The 23,398-nt window shown below is 38.2% G+C and overlaps 1 protein-coding gene across 2 annotated transcripts in view; it reads left to right on the forward strand.

Moving 5' to 3' along the window:
* Positions 1–23,398, forward strand: part of LOC120807583 (metabotropic glutamate receptor 4-like) — a 137,053-nt gene that overhangs the window by 62,838 nt on the left and 50,817 nt on the right. For both annotated transcript variants that reach the window (XM_040159799.1, XM_040159801.1), the window contains exon 3: positions 1,496–1,712. In XM_040159799.1, coding sequence (XP_040015733.1) covers positions 1,496–1,712 — 217 coding nt within the window. The remainder of the gene's footprint in view (positions 1–1,495; positions 1,713–23,398) is intronic.

Here is a 23,398-nt window from a genome sequence, read left to right on the forward strand (position 1 = left end):
AAAAGATTTGACATCTGGTTTTAAAAACGGTGATATAGTTTGAGAATCTTACACCGTCTAGTAAACCTTTACAAATTTTAACCCTCACACATTAAAAGGATGTAGATCCAAATGAGCCGTAACTATGAATATTGACCATGCCCGTTATTATACATATGCTAGTCTTTAGTACGCTCAAACACCTGTAAATATTCTGGTACCTGGCTATTTAGACATTTATACACGACTGCTGCTAATTACTGACCCCTGTTAGCAGTGCTGAATCCTTTTAGAGATTTTAGTGGTGTCTTAGCACACTAGCACAGCTAACACACTGACACAAATGACTCTTTTATACTTTTTTTTTGGTTTATACAGACTCATTAGTTTTTTCTGGATCATTTATTAGCTGCTTTTTAACCAAGCACCTATGTACATGTTTTTCCCCTTTTTTCTAACCTGTATCCTCTAACCTGTATTTACTGTATCACAGATAATCTGTTGCCAAAGGACAGTCGAGATTAAATTCAGTTCAGTTTTTATTTATAATATTTTTACCCAAGTAAGTGAGTAGAGCCACAGTGTTGTTCCTCTTGGTGGGAGGAGGTTGCCTTGAAGTCAGATGTTTAATGGTTATCTGTGTGTGTGTGTGTGTGTGTGTGTGTGTGTGTGTGTGTGCGTGTGCGTGTGTGTTTGTGTGTTGCGTGTGTGTTTGTGTGTTGCGTTTGTGTCCCAGCCTACAGGTCTGCTGTCTGTGATAATGAAATGTTGCATGTGGCAAAGAGGCATCTAGAGGGAAAACAGGGCTGTTTTTCATTAGGATCGTGTTTCACGGAGTGCACCTTCCCCTCATTTTGTTTCGAGACACAAAAACATGACGACAGATCCTCATCAAAAAGGCACACTGTGTATCATTACAAGGAAACACCCCTGCCTTCTGTTTGGTGAATCACTGTGTGCCATTGAGATGAAAAATTCCATTTACACAAACACAGTTTACCCATTACAAAAACTGACATGTTGCAATCCCTGAAAATAGTCTCCGGTGTTGAGAAATATAACAACCACCACCAGAAATTCTTCTATAAAATTATGGTATTAGCTGGCCTATTTATTTTTCTATTAAAAGTTTCTCATGTAATATTTTTAAGGCTTGAGACTTTGCTACAGCCTTTTATTCAAATAAATTTAGGACTATCTATCCATTCATACCTTGGTCTGCATTGCAGCTGCACTTCAATTTATATTCTTCAGTTTAATCTAGTTTATGTTTATCCTCTATCATATTTTATTCTTTTTAAATCCAATTTATGTGTCTTTTTGTATTGCCTTGTGTTTTTTTTTTTTTATATCTAAATGCCTTTCATGTCGTATGTAAAGCAGTTGGGATTGGCTTGTTGCTGAAAGATGTAACACAAATACCTTGCCTTGTCTCTATTCTCTTCGGTGATCCACAACTATGTTCACTAGAAGCTACTTGAAGCTCATAATTTTATCTGCATCCTTTCCTGTACAGATACCCCAGGTGAGCTACGCATCCACAGCTCCAGAGCTCAGTGACAACACCCGCTACGACTTCTTCTCCCGTGTGGTGCCTCCAGATACCTACCAGGCCCAGGCCATGGTGGACATTGTCAAGGCCATGCGCTGGAACTACGTCTCCACAGTGGCGTCTGAGGGAAACTATGGAGAGAGCGGCGTCGATGCTTTCATTCAGAAGTCTCGCGAAGATGGTGAGTACATTTGGCCTCATATATCACGACTAACGGGGTGTGGAAGATGTTATCTGTGTGAATGTACTGTAGAAAAAAAAATCAGTTAGTGAGGTCAAATGATAGATTTAGTCCAAGAACATACAAACAGCCAGAAATTGATGAGAAACTTTAATACGTAACATTACAGAACACTTGGACAAAACAACACAAGATGTCTGTCTGTTACAACTACACATGTACGTAAGGTATGATGTGAAGGACTTTGAAGCTCCATTCAATTACACAAGAATCATATTATAAAATCAACAGACTTATGTGTATTGTGAAGGGGCTGCCAGTACTGCTGACCCTACTGAATATTAAATTTAAAGAGCAACGCGGCACCCCATTTAATCTTGAACATGCCATTTCACCAAATCAAAAAATGGATTCAAACCCTGACACACATCACACCTCCCCCGAGGTACCCCTTGACCTTTGATACTCCCAGGCCCATTACAACTCTGACAGACTGTTGCTGCGTGATCCTCTATCTCTCGACCTGTCTAAACCTATGCATTTCCAGTTGTTTTCAGTCGTTTTAATGTCTAGATTTAACATCTGACGGTCATCCATAATTAATAGAGCCGTAGTTAGATACACAACAGTGTTGGTGGCTTTCACTCGCACTCATTTACCAAATTTTTTCCGGAAAAGGAAAAATAACTTCTGTTGTAATGAACATGCTAGAACAGGACCAGGATCATTTTATAGTGTGATAAACGTGACTGTACATGTAATTTACAAACTCAAAACACTGTTCCGTCTGGTCTAATCTGGCTGTGCGGCGAAAGCAGCACATCAGCAGCAACTGAAGTTCTCAATCTTCATCTTCATCAGTGTTTTTTTGTAAATCTATGAAGCTATGTAACCACTGACTCTGTATTGTATTGGTTTTGCTTTGTTTATAATATCCTTGTTTTTAATTTGTCACACACACATACACTTGTTGCTGACGTGGTGTGTGTGTGTCATTTCCAGACAAAATTCAGCACCCAAAGTGAACACTACCTGCCCAGAAACCGGCACAGAGTCAAATTAAACTAGTGTTTGCTTAACAAAGTTGAGCTTCTGGCAGATGTTTTCTGAGAAGCTGGACTCTCATTTGGATTCTGCTGGAATCATTTGCTCTGTCTGCTGGAAGTAGGCAGTTGTTTGCAACAATTAGCCGACATGATACTTTAACTTTGCTGTACAGTATATTAGGGCTGTGTTTCTGAGTTTGTTTTGGTGTTCTTATGTCACCTAGTCTTCAACATGGCTTAATACACTACATAAAGTGTATATTTTCTTATTCTCAAACCATAGATTAGGAATTTGAACTATAATTGACTAGTTTTATTTCAAAATCGTCTATCCCTGGATCCCCAAGACTAACCCAGAGATCTTACAGTCTTCAGTCTGTTTAGAAAAATTAGACTGAGGCTAAATATACGTGTTCAGCCAAAATGTTGTGGTAGAGAGAAGAAAAAAAAGCTGAGAGGCTTGTTGCATCTAATATTTTTTCTATAAATGTTAGGTGCACCCAGATTTTTTATTTTGCCTGCTGTACGAGTCTTTAGAACCTCTTCCCTTTTCATTTACTCCTATCCAACAAATTACTCTACTGAAGGAGTTCCCAAGGAGTATGAGTGTTTTGGTTGACTAAGTACAAGTGTAATTAGAAGGATGAGACTTTAAGTTGCCCTGGTCATGTCTCTGGCTTGCACTGTGCCTGGACAGAATGAGACTAACTCGGCTGCTCATCAAGCATGTCTGTCACTCTCTGAACACTTGAGCGCATGGGCACAGGTCAGGAACAGCTGAGTGAAGGAAATAACTCATGGTGGGTAGAACCAGTCCAGATAAAGACTGATTCCATGTCATTGTGCTGCAGGACATGTGGTCATGAGAAAACCTTTAAAAACACCTACAGCAAAAAAAAACAAAAAACAAAAAACAACAAAAAAAAACCTACCATCCATGCTATTGCATGATTTTGATCCAAGGACTCCTTGAAGACCATGTTCAGTGCAATCGAATACAATCTATTACAATTTTTTATGACCATCCTTATCTGATGATGTGTTTTGGACATAGTTGAGCATAGTTGAGCTCCGTGACAGAACTCGAGGAACTTGCGTTGCCTAAAATAAGTTTTTGGCTAGTTTCCCAATCATGGAACTCTTTTGCTGTCAGAAAAAAAGAACAGAGCTAAGTGCACATCACTTGGAAACCAACACTGACAAAAAAGTAATGCCTGAACACAGTCCAATCCACAAATTTATTTATGTAAACAACATTTAACGGTTTTAAACATTGTCCATGTTTGGCAGAACAGACTGCAGATATACAGTAGGTCGTGTTTTAACCACAAACTCATTAATATCTGTAACTTTACTTTTCTAAACACAATTAAGAAACATGGTTAAAAACTTCTACAGTCAATTCCTTAATACTTTTCTTGTGAATCAGCTGAATGTCTCTTGTTTTAGGTTAGTTCCAGATTTAACTTTCTTTCATCTGCAATAGAGCTGGAATTATTATTTGCTTGCTGGAACAACAGTGAAATAAGTACCTTGGATTCATTGTTATTCAAGTATTGAAGAAGAAAAATGACAAACATTCCCTAGTTCCAGCTTCTAAATTGCTAGGATTTGTTGTTTCTTGTGTGTATGTGATACTAAACTGAATATCATCAGGTTCTGAAGTGTTGGTTGGACAAAACAAGCAGTTTAAAGAAAATATAACAGAAAATATAATGAAAATACCAAAACAATGAAATTAATCATTAGTTGCAGCCCTAATCTGGAGTACAGTGGTTGTAGTGATTGTTATTTTTATACTATTTATCAGTCAATATGTGCTTTTTATGTAATTATTTTATCCTTCAGTTTGCACAGTATGCATTTCTATTCAAAAGCGTTATGCTCGATAATTTATATTTATATACATAAAAAATGAACAAGGCTTAGAACATAAAGTTCATTCAAGGTTTGTTCCAGCTCTGAGTGGATAAATATCTCTCCAATCAACAAATCAAATCAAAGTAACTGGATGTGAAAAATCCACAGGTATTAGTTATTAGATATTTTCCTGCAAAGTGATTAGCATTTAGTTTGATCTCTTAATTGAAATGCTCTCCATTGCAGTTTTAAGACAGCAAATCCCTTCCCTTCAGAAATATTTTATGTTGATATATTGAATGACAGATATACTGTTAATTGGGCGCTGCACTTTTGCTCTTACTTTGCCAGATAGCATTGTTTTGAGCTGAATGCACCAAGAAAATAATCCGAATAGGCAAATTATCTGAGTCAGCTCCCACAGCAAACAACCCTGGCAGCTCAGCAGCCACCTGCTTGGAGTTGCAACAGCACAGCGCTCGGCTCTCTCCCTTAAGAGAGCCCACAAATATAACTGAGTACAATGTGGGTAAAAGGCAGATGATGAAAGGTAAATATGAATTCCAGCTGGGGTTCTTTTTCTGATCACTCCTTTTATATCTCTCTTCCCTGGCAAACAGCGCCTAGAGCTGAGAGTGAGTGGCCTTTAGTGTTCCTCCTCTTGGGGTATTTGAGGTGAGCAGCTTTTCATCTCACATTCACTGACCTAGGATGTGACCCACCCCTCCTGAAGGGAGAAATATAAGAGCACATCTAAGATACATAGAGGTAGAGAAAGAAATCACTGATTTGTAAAAGCTACTTCAGAAAACATCTAATGTGTGAAAAGACGTCTGTTGTCCTTCAACAGATTTTTTAATTAGAGTGTAGTGTATTGTTCTTGACCTTTCAGAAGAGGCTTTCTCCTGGCAATAAGCATCTTACAATTATATTTGAATAGTGAAGAAACTAAAGAAAACAGCAGAACATGAGCATCTTAACCGATTTATTCCTGGCTGATATGGACACCAGATGCTTCATTTCTCTGATTTCAAAGGGCCGATTGTCCGAAACACACACAGTTTCGGAAACGGAAAGTTCATAGTGGTCATCTGGTTTCTACTTCATGGTCAGTTACTGCTTACTACTTTGGTATTTATGAATATAAGATTCTTCTTGAGTGCAGCCTTTAGGAAACAAACAGGAGACAGAGAAGCCAGTCAAGTGTGGACCACTGGGCAGAAGTAGTCCAGAGAGTCTCATCTTTGGCCGCAGACAGCCCTTCTCTGCAGAGATGTTGATTACTGTGGAGCGTGCCTCAATAGATGTCATTAATCAAGTTAATGAAACACAATGTCAATAAGAACCCTAACAAGATTCCCTTGCAAACCAATCGCCTGCCTGACATCAACATGAGAAACCCTGCTAATGGAGTAACTGCCGTCCCTGTTTGATGAGGAGGATTACAAGCATTAGCCACAGAGCTGAGATGAATAAGCACATGTGGGGAATGTAAAATGAAGAAGAAGAAAAGGGAAAACACAAACAACTCTGTGTTGCTCCTGGGTAATTTATTTGTAGATGCAGAGAACAGACAATATTAGACTGGGTTGAGGTTGTTCCTGGTAATACAAAGTCAAATGTGAACTGCAGTAGAAGATGCTAGAGCCTAATTATCCTTTATTAACTGGTTCTTACTAACAAGGTTCTTTTGGTTCATCAGAAGTTGTGTTTTTGAATAATTTATTTAAAGGATAAGCCTAATAGGCTGATAGGCCGATATTCCCCATTTTTCTTATGGTCAGCAAATCCAATGAAGTCCAAAACCAACAGTGTGTTGGTCCATCTCAGAGTACTTTCCAGCTTCCCTGGCCTGTCTGTGGCTCTCAGCTCCGAGCTGCAATCTTCAAACAGCTCAAAATGTATACTTTAATATTTTAAAATCAAAAAGCCAAATCATTTCCTAAAACAGCAGGGCACTGTTGTTTTAGGGGGGAATAGTAAATTTGTGGATTATTTTCAGCTGTGGATTAATTTTCATTTAGTGCGCTTCCAAGTACAGCTGTATGCAAAAGTTTGGGCACCCATGGGCCTGTCACTTTTATACATGCCACAGTTACTGAAATAAAAAATAACAACACATTAACATTTGAAGAAAGGCTAATTTTAATGTCTGTTTGCTCTGGGGACTGTATTTACTACTTTTGACTTTAAAAATTGACAAAAAACATATAATTTGCTGAGTTGTGGCCAAACGTTTTGCATACAGCTGTATTTATGGCAGCAAGACGGTGTATGTGAGTTTGACTGAAATAGACTACAGTGCCCGTGTTGATGAAAATGACGGCACATATCACCCAGTGGAGCACTGTGGCTCACTGATGTGTTTTTGGACAACAATGGAGCTCTGTGGCACTGATGAATACATTAGGCATGGGATACACTGACAGTTCTATGTTGATTTTGGTGTTTTTGTGTGATTTGATGACATGATGTAAAACACAGAATATTGCCAGACTTATTCTTTAAAAATAGCCACATAAGTTGCAAGGTACATCGATGGATAAAGTAGCAGGCTGTGGTGACTGGATTAGAGCAAAGCATGGCTCAAATCAGAGAAACAGGGACACATTTGCACATCTGTGTTCTAAATGGCCGCAGTCAGCCAGGGAATAGATCACAGCACACTCAGTGATGTTCCTGCTTCTCTCCATATGGCCTTTTAATCTCAGTTCACACCCCTGGGTGGCGTGTCAGCCAGTTATGTCTTTATTTATTATTTGACATCACGCAAATGACCCCTGAGTGCCTCAGATATGTCCTGTTGCAATTTGTTTAAACAATTACTTGTCATTGCTTAATTGGCCAAGGCGAATGGCTGGATAATCATCATTTATCTTCTTTCTCTCTCTCACTTGGGGGCTTCCTTTCAGTGACGTAATGGTTATGTATCTCTCTTAATGCAGAGATATTGTAAGTGCCAATTTTCTTAAGTAAGCAATGCTGCTTGAACCTTGATCTTTAGTACTGGATACCCTGTAGGAATGTTAGATAACCTCAGTATTTCAGGTGACATCATGCTGTACTTGTGTATATAGGGATATAAACACACATGACCCGGTTCTCCCATATGGGAGCATGTACTTTGTAATGTAAATGTACGTTAGTAAATATTCAAACGAAGAAGAAAAGTAGAGAAACTGTGCTGCTGATCCAATCAAGAGAGCAGAAAACCAAAGCAGTGGATTAGGGTGTGGGGGAGGTTACGGGGAATGCTGATGTTTGATTTATCCTGAAGTACCCGGGGGATGCTGCACAAATTGGCCACAAAAAGCAATGTGAATTGGTACAGATAAGGCTAGTGGCTGCTACACTAACACAGTATAGGAATAATTACATGGAAAATACCAATGATTGAAACAGATCAACACCAAATATGCTTCCAATCGATAGGCTGCTGTGTTGCCAAAAAATGGAGCTTAAATGACATTTATTGGGCGTCAGATTTTATCCAACAACAGAAATATTGACTTCAAGAATAATGAAAAGCAACAAATTAAACATTTCTTGAATAGGAACTGATGCAGCAAACTTAATTGAGCCGTATAATAAATATACTTAACCCTGCTTTTATCTTACCCAGCTGTTAAGAGTAGAAAGGATTTCAATTAGACAACATAAGAAAATTGGACAGCTCACGCAACTAATCTGGATTACAATTCTGCAACTAATCCATACAGATCATCATCATTAAAACATATCAATATCACTTTTGTCAGAAGGATAAGATGTTCTCAGCTTCCACTGAACGACTTCATATTATTATCTTTCTATTAGGCTTACATATTTTATTATTCAGTATTACAGAGATTTGATGACAACCTGTAAGAGAGCATGATATCTTGAACTAAAGTATAATACTGTGGTTGTTGAAAAGACTTGTGGCAGTGAATATTGAAATTACAAATGATAATTTAAACATTAATTGAATAAATAAAGGAGTTAATAATGTTCAAAATGTCAGTCATTACTGCACAGTATTTAAAGAGGATCTCGTGATTTTTTTTCACACTTACCAAGAGAGAAGGTTCACATGAGCAGGGTAAAGACTTAATTTTAATGTATGTCTACAACAAATCTGATTAAGGATATATTAAGTGTATCTGTTATAAAACTCATCCACACAAGATCCTAATAACCCTTTGACAAGCACATACACAGTACAAACACTCAGTGGCCACTTTATTAGGTACACCTGTAAAATCTAATGCAATCCAATGCAACAGCTCAGCCACAAATTCAACCTTTTACGAAGATAATAATGTCGAGTTTTCATCGTCACTGTCATAGAGCTATCAGTTTAACTATATGATTTGTTATTGAGGTTGCATTTTGCAGGAGCATTGACCTGGACTGCATTATATTGAGAGGTTTTTCTGATGTTTTGCCTACCTCATATAGAAACCATGAGAATATTAGAAACACATTTCAATATAATGTAGTCTAGTACCACACCACCACCAACTACAGCCGTAGTAATAAACATATAGTTGAATTAACACTTGGAAAGTTTTAACAAAAACTGGCCATTTTAAGTTTTTTTAAAGGTATAATTCATGGCAGAGATGTTGTACTGGATTACTGAATGAGACACAAATATATTTTGGTATTTTTCGGTTTTTAAAAAAATGTATCTGCTCTTTGTGGTGTTATTGTTCTTGGTCTATCCTGTTTGTACAGTCAAAACAAGAAAAACAGCTTAATCACATGTTAGTCATGTTTTTGTTTTCCCTCTTCCCCACTTTCTGCATTTGTTTTTATAGGAAAGAGCTGTGGATGTAACATATCCAAGGAGCACATCCACAGTGCATGTGTAATGCCCGTTTCTCTACTGAGTCTAATACAGCAACCTCTGACCAGATTCACATAACACAATTAAACTTCACGTGTCCTCTCAGGAATCAGCAAATAACAGAACAAGTTATTTAAGTGGATTTTAGAAGGTGAAAATTTGTGGCTCCATTTTATGACTCTCTTTTCTCTGTGGTTTGAATTGATATTGCTAAAATTGGAGAATTTCTCTCAAAGGGGATGGTTAATTCGATTAATTTCCCATTTATGTAAAAGGCTTACTGAGTTTCAACAAGTAAAAAAACTGCACAATGTGTGTTTATTGTGCAATAAAAATGTATTTTGTACTTAGGCAACATCCTTAGCTTTGGTATTTTTGCACTGCACTTCCCAGAGGTCACTTGGCATAATCAGTGTGAACAGAACTGAGACATCTGTTTCCTCAGGTTTATGGTTGCTTTACATCAGCAGAAAATCTTTCCCTCGCTCGCTGGGGTGGCTGCCAAGGCTCATTCTAATAAACTTAATTCTTAATTGGATTAATCCCCACAAATCAATGCTACTGCATCTGAAAATAATCTTGTAACATTCGGAAATAAAGTGCATCACTTTCTGTGTGCCAGACGACCAACTCAGTGCTGTAACATACAAAAACAGTGACAGATGAACCTGTTTTCTGGGAACAGACCCCAAACTTGATTGTTTGTCCCATGCTGATTATGTTTCAATTAATTCTCTTTATTTTCTGAAACTTCTAACTGTTTGGACAGCGTTAATACTGGGAGAGATCTGGACATTGTTAATTATTATCTGGACCCCGTCTGGGAATAATGTGTTTTATGAATTTATCCGCCCACACTATCAAAAACTCCAACCGGAATTACCAAATTTATTTTTGTTGCGATATTTTGAGCAAGTGTCTTTCAAAGTGACCTCTGTAGTTTTTTCTCACACCATTTCTGATTTGCACAATTGGCATCTGGATTACTAAACCCAATGTAGCCAGTGGCAGAGTAAGAGCAACATCAGTTTTAAGATTAGATTATTGAGTTAAGAGTTAATGATCCCTTTGGGGAAATTAGGTATTTCCAGCAGCAACAGAAATACGATTTAACATAGGCAAAGAAGAGGAGAATATAATCACACAAATCTAAAATAAACAAAGGGGGAGTCAAAGTGCATCTGAGCACAGTTTGGCACACAGGAAATATTGAAAGTAGAGAATCTAGTAGGAATTAATTAATGGATGCTCTGTTTTTGCCAACTGCATCTCTTTCTTGACACTTTCTTGACATCTCATTTGACATGTAGGCTAAATAATTACTTTTTTTGTAATACAGGGAGTTTGTCACATACGGTATGTGAGCAGACTTCACAGCTTTACAGCTCTATTGTAGATTGTCTTTAGTGTATAGCACTGCACAGCATGGAGCCTTGTATGACAGAGTCCAAAAGGAACGCAGACACATCCATCAGTACATTTCCCGTCAGAACTATTGTTTCTTTCAAGATGGTTCCTGCTAATGAGCAGGTGGAAGATAATGTTGTTTAGTCAGCTTCTCATCTAACTTGAATCTTAATCCTGATATACACAACTCTAAAAGACAGCAGCTCTAGCTGAAACCCAATTACTTCCATGTATTTCCTGTTTAAACAGGAGGAGTTTAATAACCAGTGGGTTATTCATTATGGAGAGAAAGGTGGTTTAATTTATGTGCAGAAAGATATGATTGTTGAAAGATTGAAGGACCCAACAATAAAATACTTTATTGTTTGGTATTTTTAGTTAAATGTAGTGCAGCATGAGGTAAAAAATAAATTGTTTTCCAAGAAGTTCAAGTGGTGTTGGTATTTTGATTAGTCCTTTTCTCAGGACTGTGTAGGCAGGACATACACTTCTGTTGGTGAACGAAAACTAAAATACCACTTGAGTGCACAGATAGGGGCTTTAATAATTAATAATTCCACGAGCACAGAGGTTTTATAGCAGTTAGATTGATTTGTTTTCTGAACGATTATAAAGTCAGTCATTGGTTAGGATAGAGCCCAGCTTGGAGTCCCCAGTGCAGTCCCCTGTCCCACAATTCAGTGCAGTTTTTCACCCATTTTAATTCAGATAGAGTGGCGATGCCTACACAAGTTAGCAGGTGAAGTATGTAGCAGGCAAGTAAATGTGCTAAGTAGTTCTTCAGCTCTCTATTCAGCAAGCCATTTTCCACTGCTCAACACATACTACTTTTATTTTAATTTTTAACTGGGTATGTGTGGTTCATGACAACCATAAATGGTTGCATACTAACCAACACTACAACTGCATTGATAGAACGCAGGTAAAAGTCAGGTAAGAGTCTGATCTTTTCGTGTTTTGGCATGAAGTTGGAGGCTGTGCCTGAAGGTGCACTCTGGGTAGGGTTTGAGGGTATGTCAAACAAAGTGCTGCTGCTCGCCTATGAGCTAGTTAGGTTGCTTGCTTGTTGGTTAGCTTGTTAGATAGTTTACTTTAGTGCTTGCTAGCTCATTCGAGAGCTAGTTAGCTCACTAACCAACATTCTCTCTGAATTGACAAGTGTCCAAACACTGTGGATGGCTGTGAGTTAGCCCTGGGTATTCAAAACAAACCAGATGACATTTAATTGTCTTTATGAATTTCTTCCCTTTCAATATATCTCCATAGTATGGTGTAGATTTACCACAAAAAAAAACTGACTGACCATAAAGATGAAGATTCCTTTCCATTCACGCTATACATTTACCACAACATAGATGGACACGTCTTTTTTTTTTTTGAGAGTTGGAAATTCAACACCTTAGTAATTTTTGATTCCAGTGTGAATAATCTGTGCCTGTATCTGTGTTTTTTAGATTTTGTGTGCTTCCTCTATTATGGGATAAATGCACTTTCATTCCTGCACAGTGACCTTGAAGGGTCAATTTGGCGATGGGATGGCACCCTTGTGTTAGCGAGGCAGGGGTAGCACTGTCGGGGGGAGATGGATAGGGCCTTTGGAGCCTTATGTGATGGGAAAACATTGGCATGCAACAACCACTTACTGTCAGGGACAAGCAATCTCCATACACAGTATGCTGAAATAACCTTGATGGTGGAAACTGAATTTGATTTAGCAAAAAAAATAACAGTAATGCTGTATTTTGAACGAGATTTCCATATGGTAATAGGCGGCACAGTGACACACAAATAGGATTCCAATTGTCCCATTAGCCCAGATAAAATCAAGACAATGTTTGGGCTAAGTTAAAGATCAAGAATTGATTGAGGGAATGTCAGAGGCATTATACTTATTACTGACCATAAGCATTAGCTTTTTTGACAACAGCTGAAAAGAAGTGCTTCTGCCGTGCATTAATGTATCGTGGGTAGGTATTTTCCTCAAAGCATTTGGTGAAAAAATACCCTCTTTAAAGATAAGCATACACCATTGGGATTTATATTCTGCAATATGCTGATTAATGTGTTTTTTTTCAACCCAAGCCTGTATGGTTTGCATTTCTGACCAACTGGGCATTCAGATATACTTTATTTAATATTTTCCCTTTGGCTTTCCTTATTTTATTTTATTTTTTACCTGTTACACCTTAAGTAAGATAGATTAAAAAAGAAAAAAAAGACCTTTCACAGTTTCAGAGAAATATGACACTGCCCATCGGTCTGCGAGACAAACAGTAGGAATTTGAGGAAATGCTGTAAAAGTCTGTCCTTTGTGCAAGTATAAGAAGAGACAACCATTTCAGTGGAAGGGAGAAAAACAAACAGCCTTTCATTTGTTTGTTGCCATTTAAAAGTTGAAAAATAATCCCCCTATTTTCTCTTGAAGATTTCAAAGTTACAAAAGAGGTATGGGCGTTTGCAACTTTCTCAGTAAAACTTGAGTGAAAGTCATTGCCTAGCATTTAGGACTTCAAGTGTTATAGAAGACATTACACTGGAGTCTTTTTGAAGTTATGGGGGCTCTGAAAGAGTGTTTCTAATTTAATTCTGAATGAGAAATAGAACAAGAGTGATTTAGCCTGGCAGGAATCACAGGATAAAATTTTGACATAATGTCACTTTGACTCAGTGCGTGTCATTTCCATTACAAATGACAAGGCACTTAACAGTCAGCTGAAACAGAGAGAGGGAAGGGGAGAAGGAGGGAGAGGCGTGTGGGTGAGACAAAGCAGGATCGAATTTGAAGGCTGGAAAAAAGGAGATGTTTGCCGATTTCAGAGAACAGCTGTTTGATCAGCCAGCTACTGTAACTCTGGAATTTCATCACTCATGTGTTCTTTTGTCAGCCTGATGAAGAAGTGATCAAAATGAAACTGTTCATTCTTTACACTTTATGTTAGTAAACAAATATGTCACTATATTACGACCACAATGGAAAGTGCACCATTTCCCTGCAGGATTTTGTTTTGAAACATCACACATATTTCCTGGTTTCTTGTAGTATGCAGGTCAATCATTTGCAAAGGAGCAAGGTGGGATACTGCCATATTTTTCAGGGATAAATCTATCATTTTTAATCCCATACTTCCAATTTTCCTCTCGTATTGATCAATTTTGTACCATCAGCAAGCTTTGTGAATGGATTAAGCTACCATGCAAACAAAGAGAATGTGGTGTACCAACATCAACGTGGTGATCAATGGCAGAGACTGGGTCAACAATTTCAATGCCTGTGTTTACTGAGGCAAAGTATTGGAGCAAGAGGGGCTGTTGGAAGAGAAGGTGTTGGAAGAATCGATACAACAGCTATCATCATTTGCAGGGTTTATTAATGGTTTTGCCCCAAGCTGGCAAAGAGAGTAACACTCACTTGCATTTAGGCAACCGACACTGCAGCATTTAGGCAGCTCGCCTCCTATCAATCATCACGGTGTAAGTTGCTCTCAGCAATGGTCTGGCTACCTCCTCTCACCTTAGAAAAACACCCCTCTCAATCATGTAATGAATGGCATCAATTATGTAACCAGGCTGCCAAGATATACAAATGATTCAGAGTGGGTCAAAGTCTAAAGGCTAGCAGAAAAAAAAAAAAAAGCTCAGTGTAATTCACTTGCTTTCGCTCCGTTCTTCACTGCAGCTCAACAGTTTTCATGAATTTTAAAATGTATATCCACCTGTTCACGCCCGACAACAGTATCAGTCACACAGCATACAGCCATAAGGCAGTGTGTGTTCCACCAACAGGTGCTGCCTGTCCTCATGGTAGTCAGGAAATTTCCCATCGGTAGAAAGCTTTCCTACTTAGAGACTACATAACCTAGCATCTATTACATCAGACAGCAGAGAAAAAGACACATTGCTTTTTATGGCTGTTGAATTGTTTCTACAGGATGTGGCAGCTCTGTCTGAAGAACAGCGGTTCTGTTCAGTCAAATATTGTGGCAGTGTAAAACAAATGAACCAATCCAGTTTTCCTACTGTTGAACACCGGGAGAAAGATTAAAAAACAAGACATAAGCTTCGCTATTTTAGAGCTCACAGAAAAAAAAATATAGGATTTATGATTAATACAGAGGAAGAGATACAATTAAAATGTATTATGACAGAGTGTAGTTCAATCCACAAACTATTGACCAAAAACAATGACATAAACCTTTAATGGAATAATTTAGAACACACAAAATAATAGAATGATGGGATAATTATCTCTTTCATGGTCAATGAAAGTGTCAGCTGATGAATTTGGCGGACTGTGCAAGTTTAGCCTGGTTCTTCCTCTGTATGGTTCTCTGCTCGTCAGTCTCTACACAGATTAGACTGCGGTGCTGGCCTCAAGGTACAGTACCATGTCCATTGGATTAGCCCACTTTAACACAGCTCCCACTGAGCTGACCCACAGACTTGAATTTGTAGTCCTGCTTGACAAGTTCTGCTCCACAGGCCAGGGAACCAGATCCAGGATTACCGTATTTGGACCCAGAGCCCTGAAGTACACTGACGTGAATGGGACTGCAAAGATCTTGCAGTGATCCTCCTGTCTCCTGTTTCACTATCATCTTCGTGCTCTAGTACAAGGCTGAAGAAAATCTGCATCACTTTGTCTAAGCCTGAGCAGGTTTAAAGAAGTGTTTAAAGGCATAGTTGTATTTTTACATTACATTTTATGTGGTGGTTACTGTAGTAACACTGTCACTGCGTTCATTTGACAAGCTATGCAAGACAAAAACTTTAATTAAAAACAATGTATTACATGATAAAAAAAACTGTGGTTCTTTGCTTAATGTAGCTTTTAAGGTTTAAGATTCTCCTTCCTTTAAAGTAATTTGCCATAGGACAAAGATGTCAGGGAGTCATCATTTATTCATTTTATGTTTAGTCTGTATTCCTCCATCAAGTGTTCATTTATTGTAGAACTGGGAGATGACAATGTGTGCGCTGTGAATTCTTCATAGAATTCTTGACAAGGCTTGAAAGATAAAGAAGGCATCAAATAGTCAGATCTCCGTGTGTTTCACAGTCGAAGCAGAATATCTGTCTCTGCATGCAAATTTAGTTTTTTCTTATAAGTTCTTTCATTTATTTGTCTCTTACTTTAAAGTTGAAGTTAGGTTAATCCCCGTCTGCAGGAAGCATACAAAACAATTTGCAAATAAATAAAAATAGAGATTTTGTTGAGTGCAACAGAAGTATTAGATTTTTTTATAGAAGTGTGGCATATTGCAATAACTATAATAATAATTATAGAATAATGTTCAGACAGCAATGCTGGCTTCATAACATAGACGGCGGCAGCCAGCTTAACTAATATTTAAGTAGACACAGCACACAACCCATTTTAAACAAAGCTGCAGCAAATCTATTTTGCACATTAGCTAATCCAAATTATCTTTAAATACGATACTCATCCACAGTTTGCCTTCAGTCGTAATATTGGGATATTTGCTACATTATGCACACTATACGCAAATTAGCACATGAAAACAAACTTGGTTGGCTGAGTGGTTGATATGCCGTGTCTTTAGAGAGACATCAGAATCTTCCAGTAGCAAGCCCTGAGGCCACTGGCAAATTAAAGTCTCATCATTATCTGACTTTACTCATATTGTTTATACCATATGAAATGAGTGGAATTGTATCTGTAAGGAATGGTCGAGACATTTCTAGCTGAGGGCACTAGTTAATGTGCCAGTGTGCATTAAAAGATAAATAAATAAATTAAATGGGGTACAGTGGTAGCCTGGAGGTTAAAGAATCCAGCTTGTAACAGAAAGTTTCCCAGTTTGCTGGCTGACAATGGGGGGCTGAATCAACTTTGTAAGTACTGTCAGCAATGCGCCTGAGCAAGGCATTGAAGCCATATTCTTGAGCCCTGAAGGCTATTACAGTGAAAATATATGCATGTATAAAAATGTATGCTGTCGTGGCACTACTAAGCCATTTCAGTGCTTGTGTGGCTGACCCAGTGGAGATGCACTGTGGCAGCGTTGTACAGCTCTCATGTGCAAATCCATGAATGTTTGCAGGGCTGGCTCCTGGCACATCGGCGGTTGCTTCGGGCGCAGAATGTCAGGGCGGCGCCGCAAGAATGCCACTATCATTTAATCATGGTTACAGTAATATAATCAGCAAAAACAGCCTTTTAAGTACAATATCAAACATACTGAGCCCCCTGAACTGGTAGTCACAAGTTGACAACATGGTAGAATAAACACTGCTGCACCTCACAGTTTTTTCATCTGCCTTGCACTGTAATTGTACTGTGCACACTGTGCGCTGAAAGTGAGGGATGATGGGTACCATTTGATGTGCAATTGACCATCACTCCACCCAAGCTAAACATATTATTAACTCAAAATATTTCATAATGAAAAGTTCCAGGCCTTAAGGTGCGAAAGGACGAAATCTGAGAAAAGCGGAACAGGAAAAGAATGCCCAGTATAGAGGTTTGTCGTCTTAAAATGCTGTTTTGTATGTAGATGTTTCGTTTGTCGTAGCTAGCTACCTAAGTAGCAATAAAACCAAAGCTAGATAATGATGCTACAATAGCTGCTAGACTCAGATAAAAATTGAAGGACATGAATCTGAATGGCAAGCCAGCAGTGGTGGAAGACATATTCAGATCCATTACTTTAGCAAATGTACCAATACAGCAATGTAAAAATAATCTATTACAAGTAGTTTTAGCAGCAAATTGTAGCCAAAGTATTAAAGTAAAAGTACTGGTTTGGTCCCTCTGACTAATATATTATTATATATGATATCACTAGATAATTAATATTGAAGCATCAATGTGTAAGCAGCATGTTACTGTGGTAGCTGCTGGAGGTAGAGGTGCTTTGAACTACTTTTTAATACAGTTTTATAAACAGGGACACCAGATAAATATTGAGGGTTCTTGAGGTGATGAATTGTAGAGGAAAGAAGAAGTAACGAAGTTCTGATACACAAATCTGTTTTCAGTTTTTGGACTTTTTCTGTAATCTTTGATTTTTGATTCATCTGAAGACTAACTAGTACTTAAAGCTGTCAAATAATTTAATGGAGTAGAAAGTACAAAATTTCCCTCTGAAATAAAGTGGATGGATGTATAAAGTAGTTATAGTGGAAATACTCAAGTAAAGTAAAAGTTTCTCAAAATTGTAATAAAGCAGAGCACTTGAGAAGATGTACTTAGTAACTTTCCACCACTGCAAACCAGTAGCTAGCTATCTGGATAACTGCTCCTTCCTAGAACGTAAGGCACTGTGCTGAAATTTCACTGATCAATGTCAGTAAAAATGGCCAGCTCTGTATCCATTAAAAACACAGAATTGAGTTGTTCGGTTCGTCACTTCGTCGTCGTGGGGGGGCTTGTGACCTTTAACATAAAGCCAGACTAAGAATGATCCAAATCCGCGATACTGCTACTGGCTGAATGTCTGTATACCTGTCACAAACCCTCCATGTTATCACAGAAGCCATTTCTGTAGATAAGAATGGGGTCTTATTAAAACTGACTGGACAGAATATGAAGGTATTTTCCAGATAAGAGGAGCTCCGATGTGATAAAAATGTTGATATCCTTATCCGATTTGGTTTTAATTATTTCTGTGTACTCACAGGAATAAATTTCATGTCCTCTGTTTTCATTTACACCAGTTCACATTCTCCTAAAAAACCTAGAATTTAATTTAAAACAAAGCTATGGCAGTAAAGGAAAGTTATCTTTGTGGTAAAGATACAAATACAACATTATCTATAAAGGGTACTAAATGTGATTTTTAAGTAGGGTTAGTGCATTAGTAAGGTGGTAATTTACATAATACAATGCATTCAGTAAGTAAAATTCATTTTTCCCATATCAATCTACACTCAATGCTGCTTAATGATCAAGTTAAACAGAATTTTAGAAATTTTTGCAAATTTATTAAAATAAAGAGAAAAATTGAAAAATCACATTGACATAACTATTCAGACCCTTTACTCAGTACATAATTGAAGCACCTTGGGCAGCAATTACAGCCTTGGGTCTTCTTGGGTATGACACGACAAACTTTGCACACCAGGATTTGGGGGATTTTCTGCCGTTCTTCTCTGCAGATCCTCTCAAGCTCTGTCTGGTTGGATGGTGACTGTCTGTGGACAGCCATTTTCAAGTCTTCCAGAGATGTTTGACTGGGTTCAAGTCAGGGCTCTGGCTGGGCCACTCAAGGACTTTCACAGAGTTGTCCCTAAGCCACTCCTGTGTTGCGCTTAGGGTCATTGTCCTGTTGTAAGGGGAATCTTCTGGCTAGTCTGTAGTCCTGAGCACTCTGGACCAGGTTTTCATTGATATCTCTGTACCTTCCTCTGTTCAGCTTTCCCTAAACCCTGACCAGTCTCCCAGTCTTTGCTGGTGAAAAACACCGCCACGACATGATGCTGCCACCACCATGTTTCACTGTTGGGATGATACTGGGCAGGTGATGAGCGGCGCCCAGTTTCCTCCAGACCTGACATTTAAAATTGAGGCCAAACAGTTCAATCTTGGTTTCATCAAACCAGAGAAACTTGTTTCTCACAGTCTGAGAGTCGTTGAGGTGCTCTGTTGCAAACTCCAAATAGCCTTTCATGTGTCTTTCACTGAGGGGAGAGGCTTCTGTTCTGGCCATTCTGCCATAAAGCCCAGATTGGTGGAGTGCTGCAATGATGGTTGTCCTTCTGGAAATTTCTCCCATCTCCACACAGGATCTCTGGAGCTCAGCAAGAGTGACCATCGGGTTCTTGGTCACCTGTCATACCAAGGACCTTCTCCCCGATTGTTCAGTGTGGCCCGGCGGCTAGCTTTAGGAAGAGCCCTGGTTGTTCCACACCTCTTCCATTGAAGAATTATGGAGGCCGCTATGCTCTTGGGAACCTTCAATGCAGCAAAATTTTTTTTGTAGCCTTCCCCAGATCTGTGCCTTGACACAATCCTATCTCTGAGCTCTGCAGGCGGTTACTTTGACCTCATGGCTTGGTTTTTGCTCTGATATGCATTGTCAGCTGTGAGACCTTATGTAGATGGTGAGACCTTTTGTAGGCAGATGTGTGCCTTTCCAAATCATGTCCAATCAATTGAATTTACCACAAGTGCACTTCAATCAAGGTGTAGAAACATCTCAACGATGATGAAGAAAAATGGGAGACACCTGAGCTAAATTTAAGTGTCATAGCAAAGGGTCGGAATACTTATGTCAATGTGATATTTCAGTTTTTCCTTTTTAATAAATTTCCACAAAAAAAAAATCTGTTTTTGCTTTTTCAATATTGGGTAGTGAATGTAGATTGATGAGGGGAAAAAATTACTTCAAAAACAATTTTAGCATAAGGCTTCAAAATGTGAAAAAAGTGAAGGGGTGTAAATACTTTCTGAACACACTGCATGTCATTTTTTGCTACACTTCCCTCAATAAAGAAAGCACAATAACCACTTTCATAACTTGTTTTTGCTAGATTGATATAAAGGTAAAGTGATTATACAGGTGAAGGAAATAAGATGTTCAGTATTTTTTTCACATCTGAAACCTATGCCTACAAATATATGAGCCAAAATCAGTGTCTGGACTGACAGCTACAAGATCTTGTTTTCATACATCTGTATATATATCTCATAAATATATATTTTATGTACAACACAGCAAACATGAGACATATGAAAAGAATAACTTGAAACCAACTTCAACCACGGAAATCCTCTTCTTCACTACAAAAACACTCATACAAAAAAGCTATAGAGCAAACACAGACTCACATATTTGGACCCTTTGCTAAGTTTTGTTAAACACTGAGAGACCATGTTGCAAAGTGTTCTTGTTCTTTCTGAAGAAGCACTTTTTAAGCATACCAAAATGTAACATAAAATATGCAAAACAGGTTTTGAGGGTAATTAATATTAAAATGGACATTGGTACATGACTAGTACTTTTCAAAGGAATATTTATTTTGAAGCAAAAGTTAAGCTTGGAAACGGTAAAGAATACAGTGTTTACAGAGTGCTTATCTTTGTACTCTGTGACATTTATTTAGATTTTGTGAACAGAAAAACATGTTTGAATTTTGCCAAATCAAGAATGCTGCATGTGCAGCGAAAATGTTGCTGCATGAGATTTCAGGCAAAATTATATCACTGTCACTTTGAATTCTTTTCATCTTGCTTCTTTGATGCAAAATTGGTTTGGTGCAGCCGAGCACTTAACAACACACACAGGGTGTGAGAAATATTTTCCTTTCTGCACACAAAAAAACTGAATACTAGAATACTGTTTTAGACTATTGTATTTTTGAGCGACAACACATACTTCTTTTTTAATCTTATCTCTTAAGCACAGTATTAACAGTGGCTATTTTCCAAAAACAACTTTAGCACGAAAAGGACTTCTCAATATAGACTGTTCTTAAATGACCAGCAACTGAAAGATCTTCTGAAATTGTTTATCTGAGGACAAACTGACACAAAGTGAGGATATTTAGGGAATGTAAATATGTCAGCTCTCTTTTTATTATCCCTGAATGTCAGAATCTCTAGGAAAAATTGTCCACATTAAGCACACACAAGCACAAAGGCGCATACAAATACATTATAACAGAATCACTTGAAAACAACGAAAATATCCACCAACATTTTTTTTTACCAGCAGGCTAGGGATTTGTCTTCATGAGGCAAGATTATTTACTGAGTAAGTGGTCCCACTTGTCACCAGGATAGATTTCCACAATATGTGCTAGATGTGCTAGATACAGTAGCTACCCTGGGGTCTGTCTCAGAAAGAAAGAGACTGAGTCTACAGCTGGTGCGCCCCTGTAACCTAATCGTTGGAAGGCATTCGTAGTGTTCTACACAGCTGGCAAATCACAGCGTGAAGTGGGTGTGAATGTCGGATTGTTGGTGTTGTAAGGGCGTGGGGGGAGGGGGTTTCCAAAGCTATTCAACCAGTTTAAGGTGCATCCCACTTACCCAAAACGTCTGTCTCTCTACCATCATCTATCCAATCAGGCTAACACCTGAGCAGCTAAATTTACAGCTGACCAGCTAGATGAAGGAGCGACTTGTCCTCATTAAAATAACTCCATCCAAAGTCCAACTGAAGCTGAAACTAAGGCAAAGTGTCCTCTAGAAGTCTAAATAACTTAGTTTCCATCGCTGAACATTTGACAATTCGTTAAATTCGGACATATTCACACTGTGAGGGAAAGCTCCACTCTGTCTGACTGTCCTCCCCTCTGCTCCTATGCGCACGCACGCACGCACACGCGCGCACACACACACACACACACACAAAAAAAAACAGCAAGAAAAACATTGGGACCGAAACAACATCAGCAATCACTACAGTTAAAATAAGTAAGACATGATTCGGAAGGGCAGGGGACAAATCTGATTATTGACCTGCTGCAAGTTTACATTGGTTTAACCAGGGGCTTGTACTACGAAGCAAGCTCAACATACCCAGGATATCTTTACATTATCTGGCTTCACTGAGCCTAACATTGGTCGCCCTGGATAACCTGCATCATGAAGCTGGTTATCAACTGGCTCAGTTAACTCTTGGTCTTTCCGTAGTGGGTTCTCAGCACGTTCCTGCGAAAGAGACAGAGTTGTTGATTACAAGCAACATTGTCGGCAGCTTGAATAAAGTACCTAATATGATATGAGAAGAAACGGTGATAACTGGAGGTAAATTTGGTTATAGCTACAGCGTAAAGTGATATTCAAAAGGGTGAAATGTAAACAGTATGATCACATTACTAGTATAGAAAAGAAAAACTAGAAATAATTTCTAATTATCAAAGGCAGGCTACGGAAATACTGTAAATAAGGAATTATAAAGTTTCTTACTGAGTGAGGATTTTGCTCTTTTGTATGATCATGAATGAACTATTATGTTTTATATTATGTATATATATATGTGTGTGATGCAGATTAAAAAAAAGTTTGTTTGACTTTTCCTGCTGGAAAAGCAGAGAGGAGAGAAGAGAAGTGAAGAAAAGTAGTTCACGTCTGATGAGGTCAATCTGACTGGCATGTTCGTTTATAATCATGGGAACTATTTAACAGTGTGTGGATAATTTTTCTAATAAAAGACATCAGAGCGTTTAGTTTTTATTTCCAATTATCGTCACAGTCTTATGTTATTCTGAGCTGCGGTGATAGAATAAGAGTGTAAAAGCATCAACACTGTCAGGAATCCAATGGGGAATCAAAGAATCTTTGTGCAATTAAAATCAAGCTATAATAGTTATTATGCAGTTATTGTTAGAAGCTCTGTTATAAAATCAGACTGGACACATGGAAAACCTCAAACAGCGAAACACTTCGACTGATCTATAAAAATATCTATTGCTTCTTATTATATGTCACTTTATTGTTAACTCTTTTGTCCCTGTCAGGATCCTGTAGGAATGATAACTCTAGTTTTCCAGTGATCTAATTGGTCAGTAGTTGGGCTTTTGACAGGTTTTGATCTGATCCTCTGAAGTAAATCTGCTCTTGATCAGATTTGCTA

The sequence above is a fragment of the Xiphias gladius genome, chromosome 21 (assembly GCF_016859285.1).
Source record: "Xiphias gladius isolate SHS-SW01 ecotype Sanya breed wild chromosome 21, ASM1685928v1, whole genome shotgun sequence".
Taxonomy (NCBI): Eukaryota; Metazoa; Chordata; class Actinopteri; order Istiophoriformes; family Xiphiidae; genus Xiphias; species Xiphias gladius.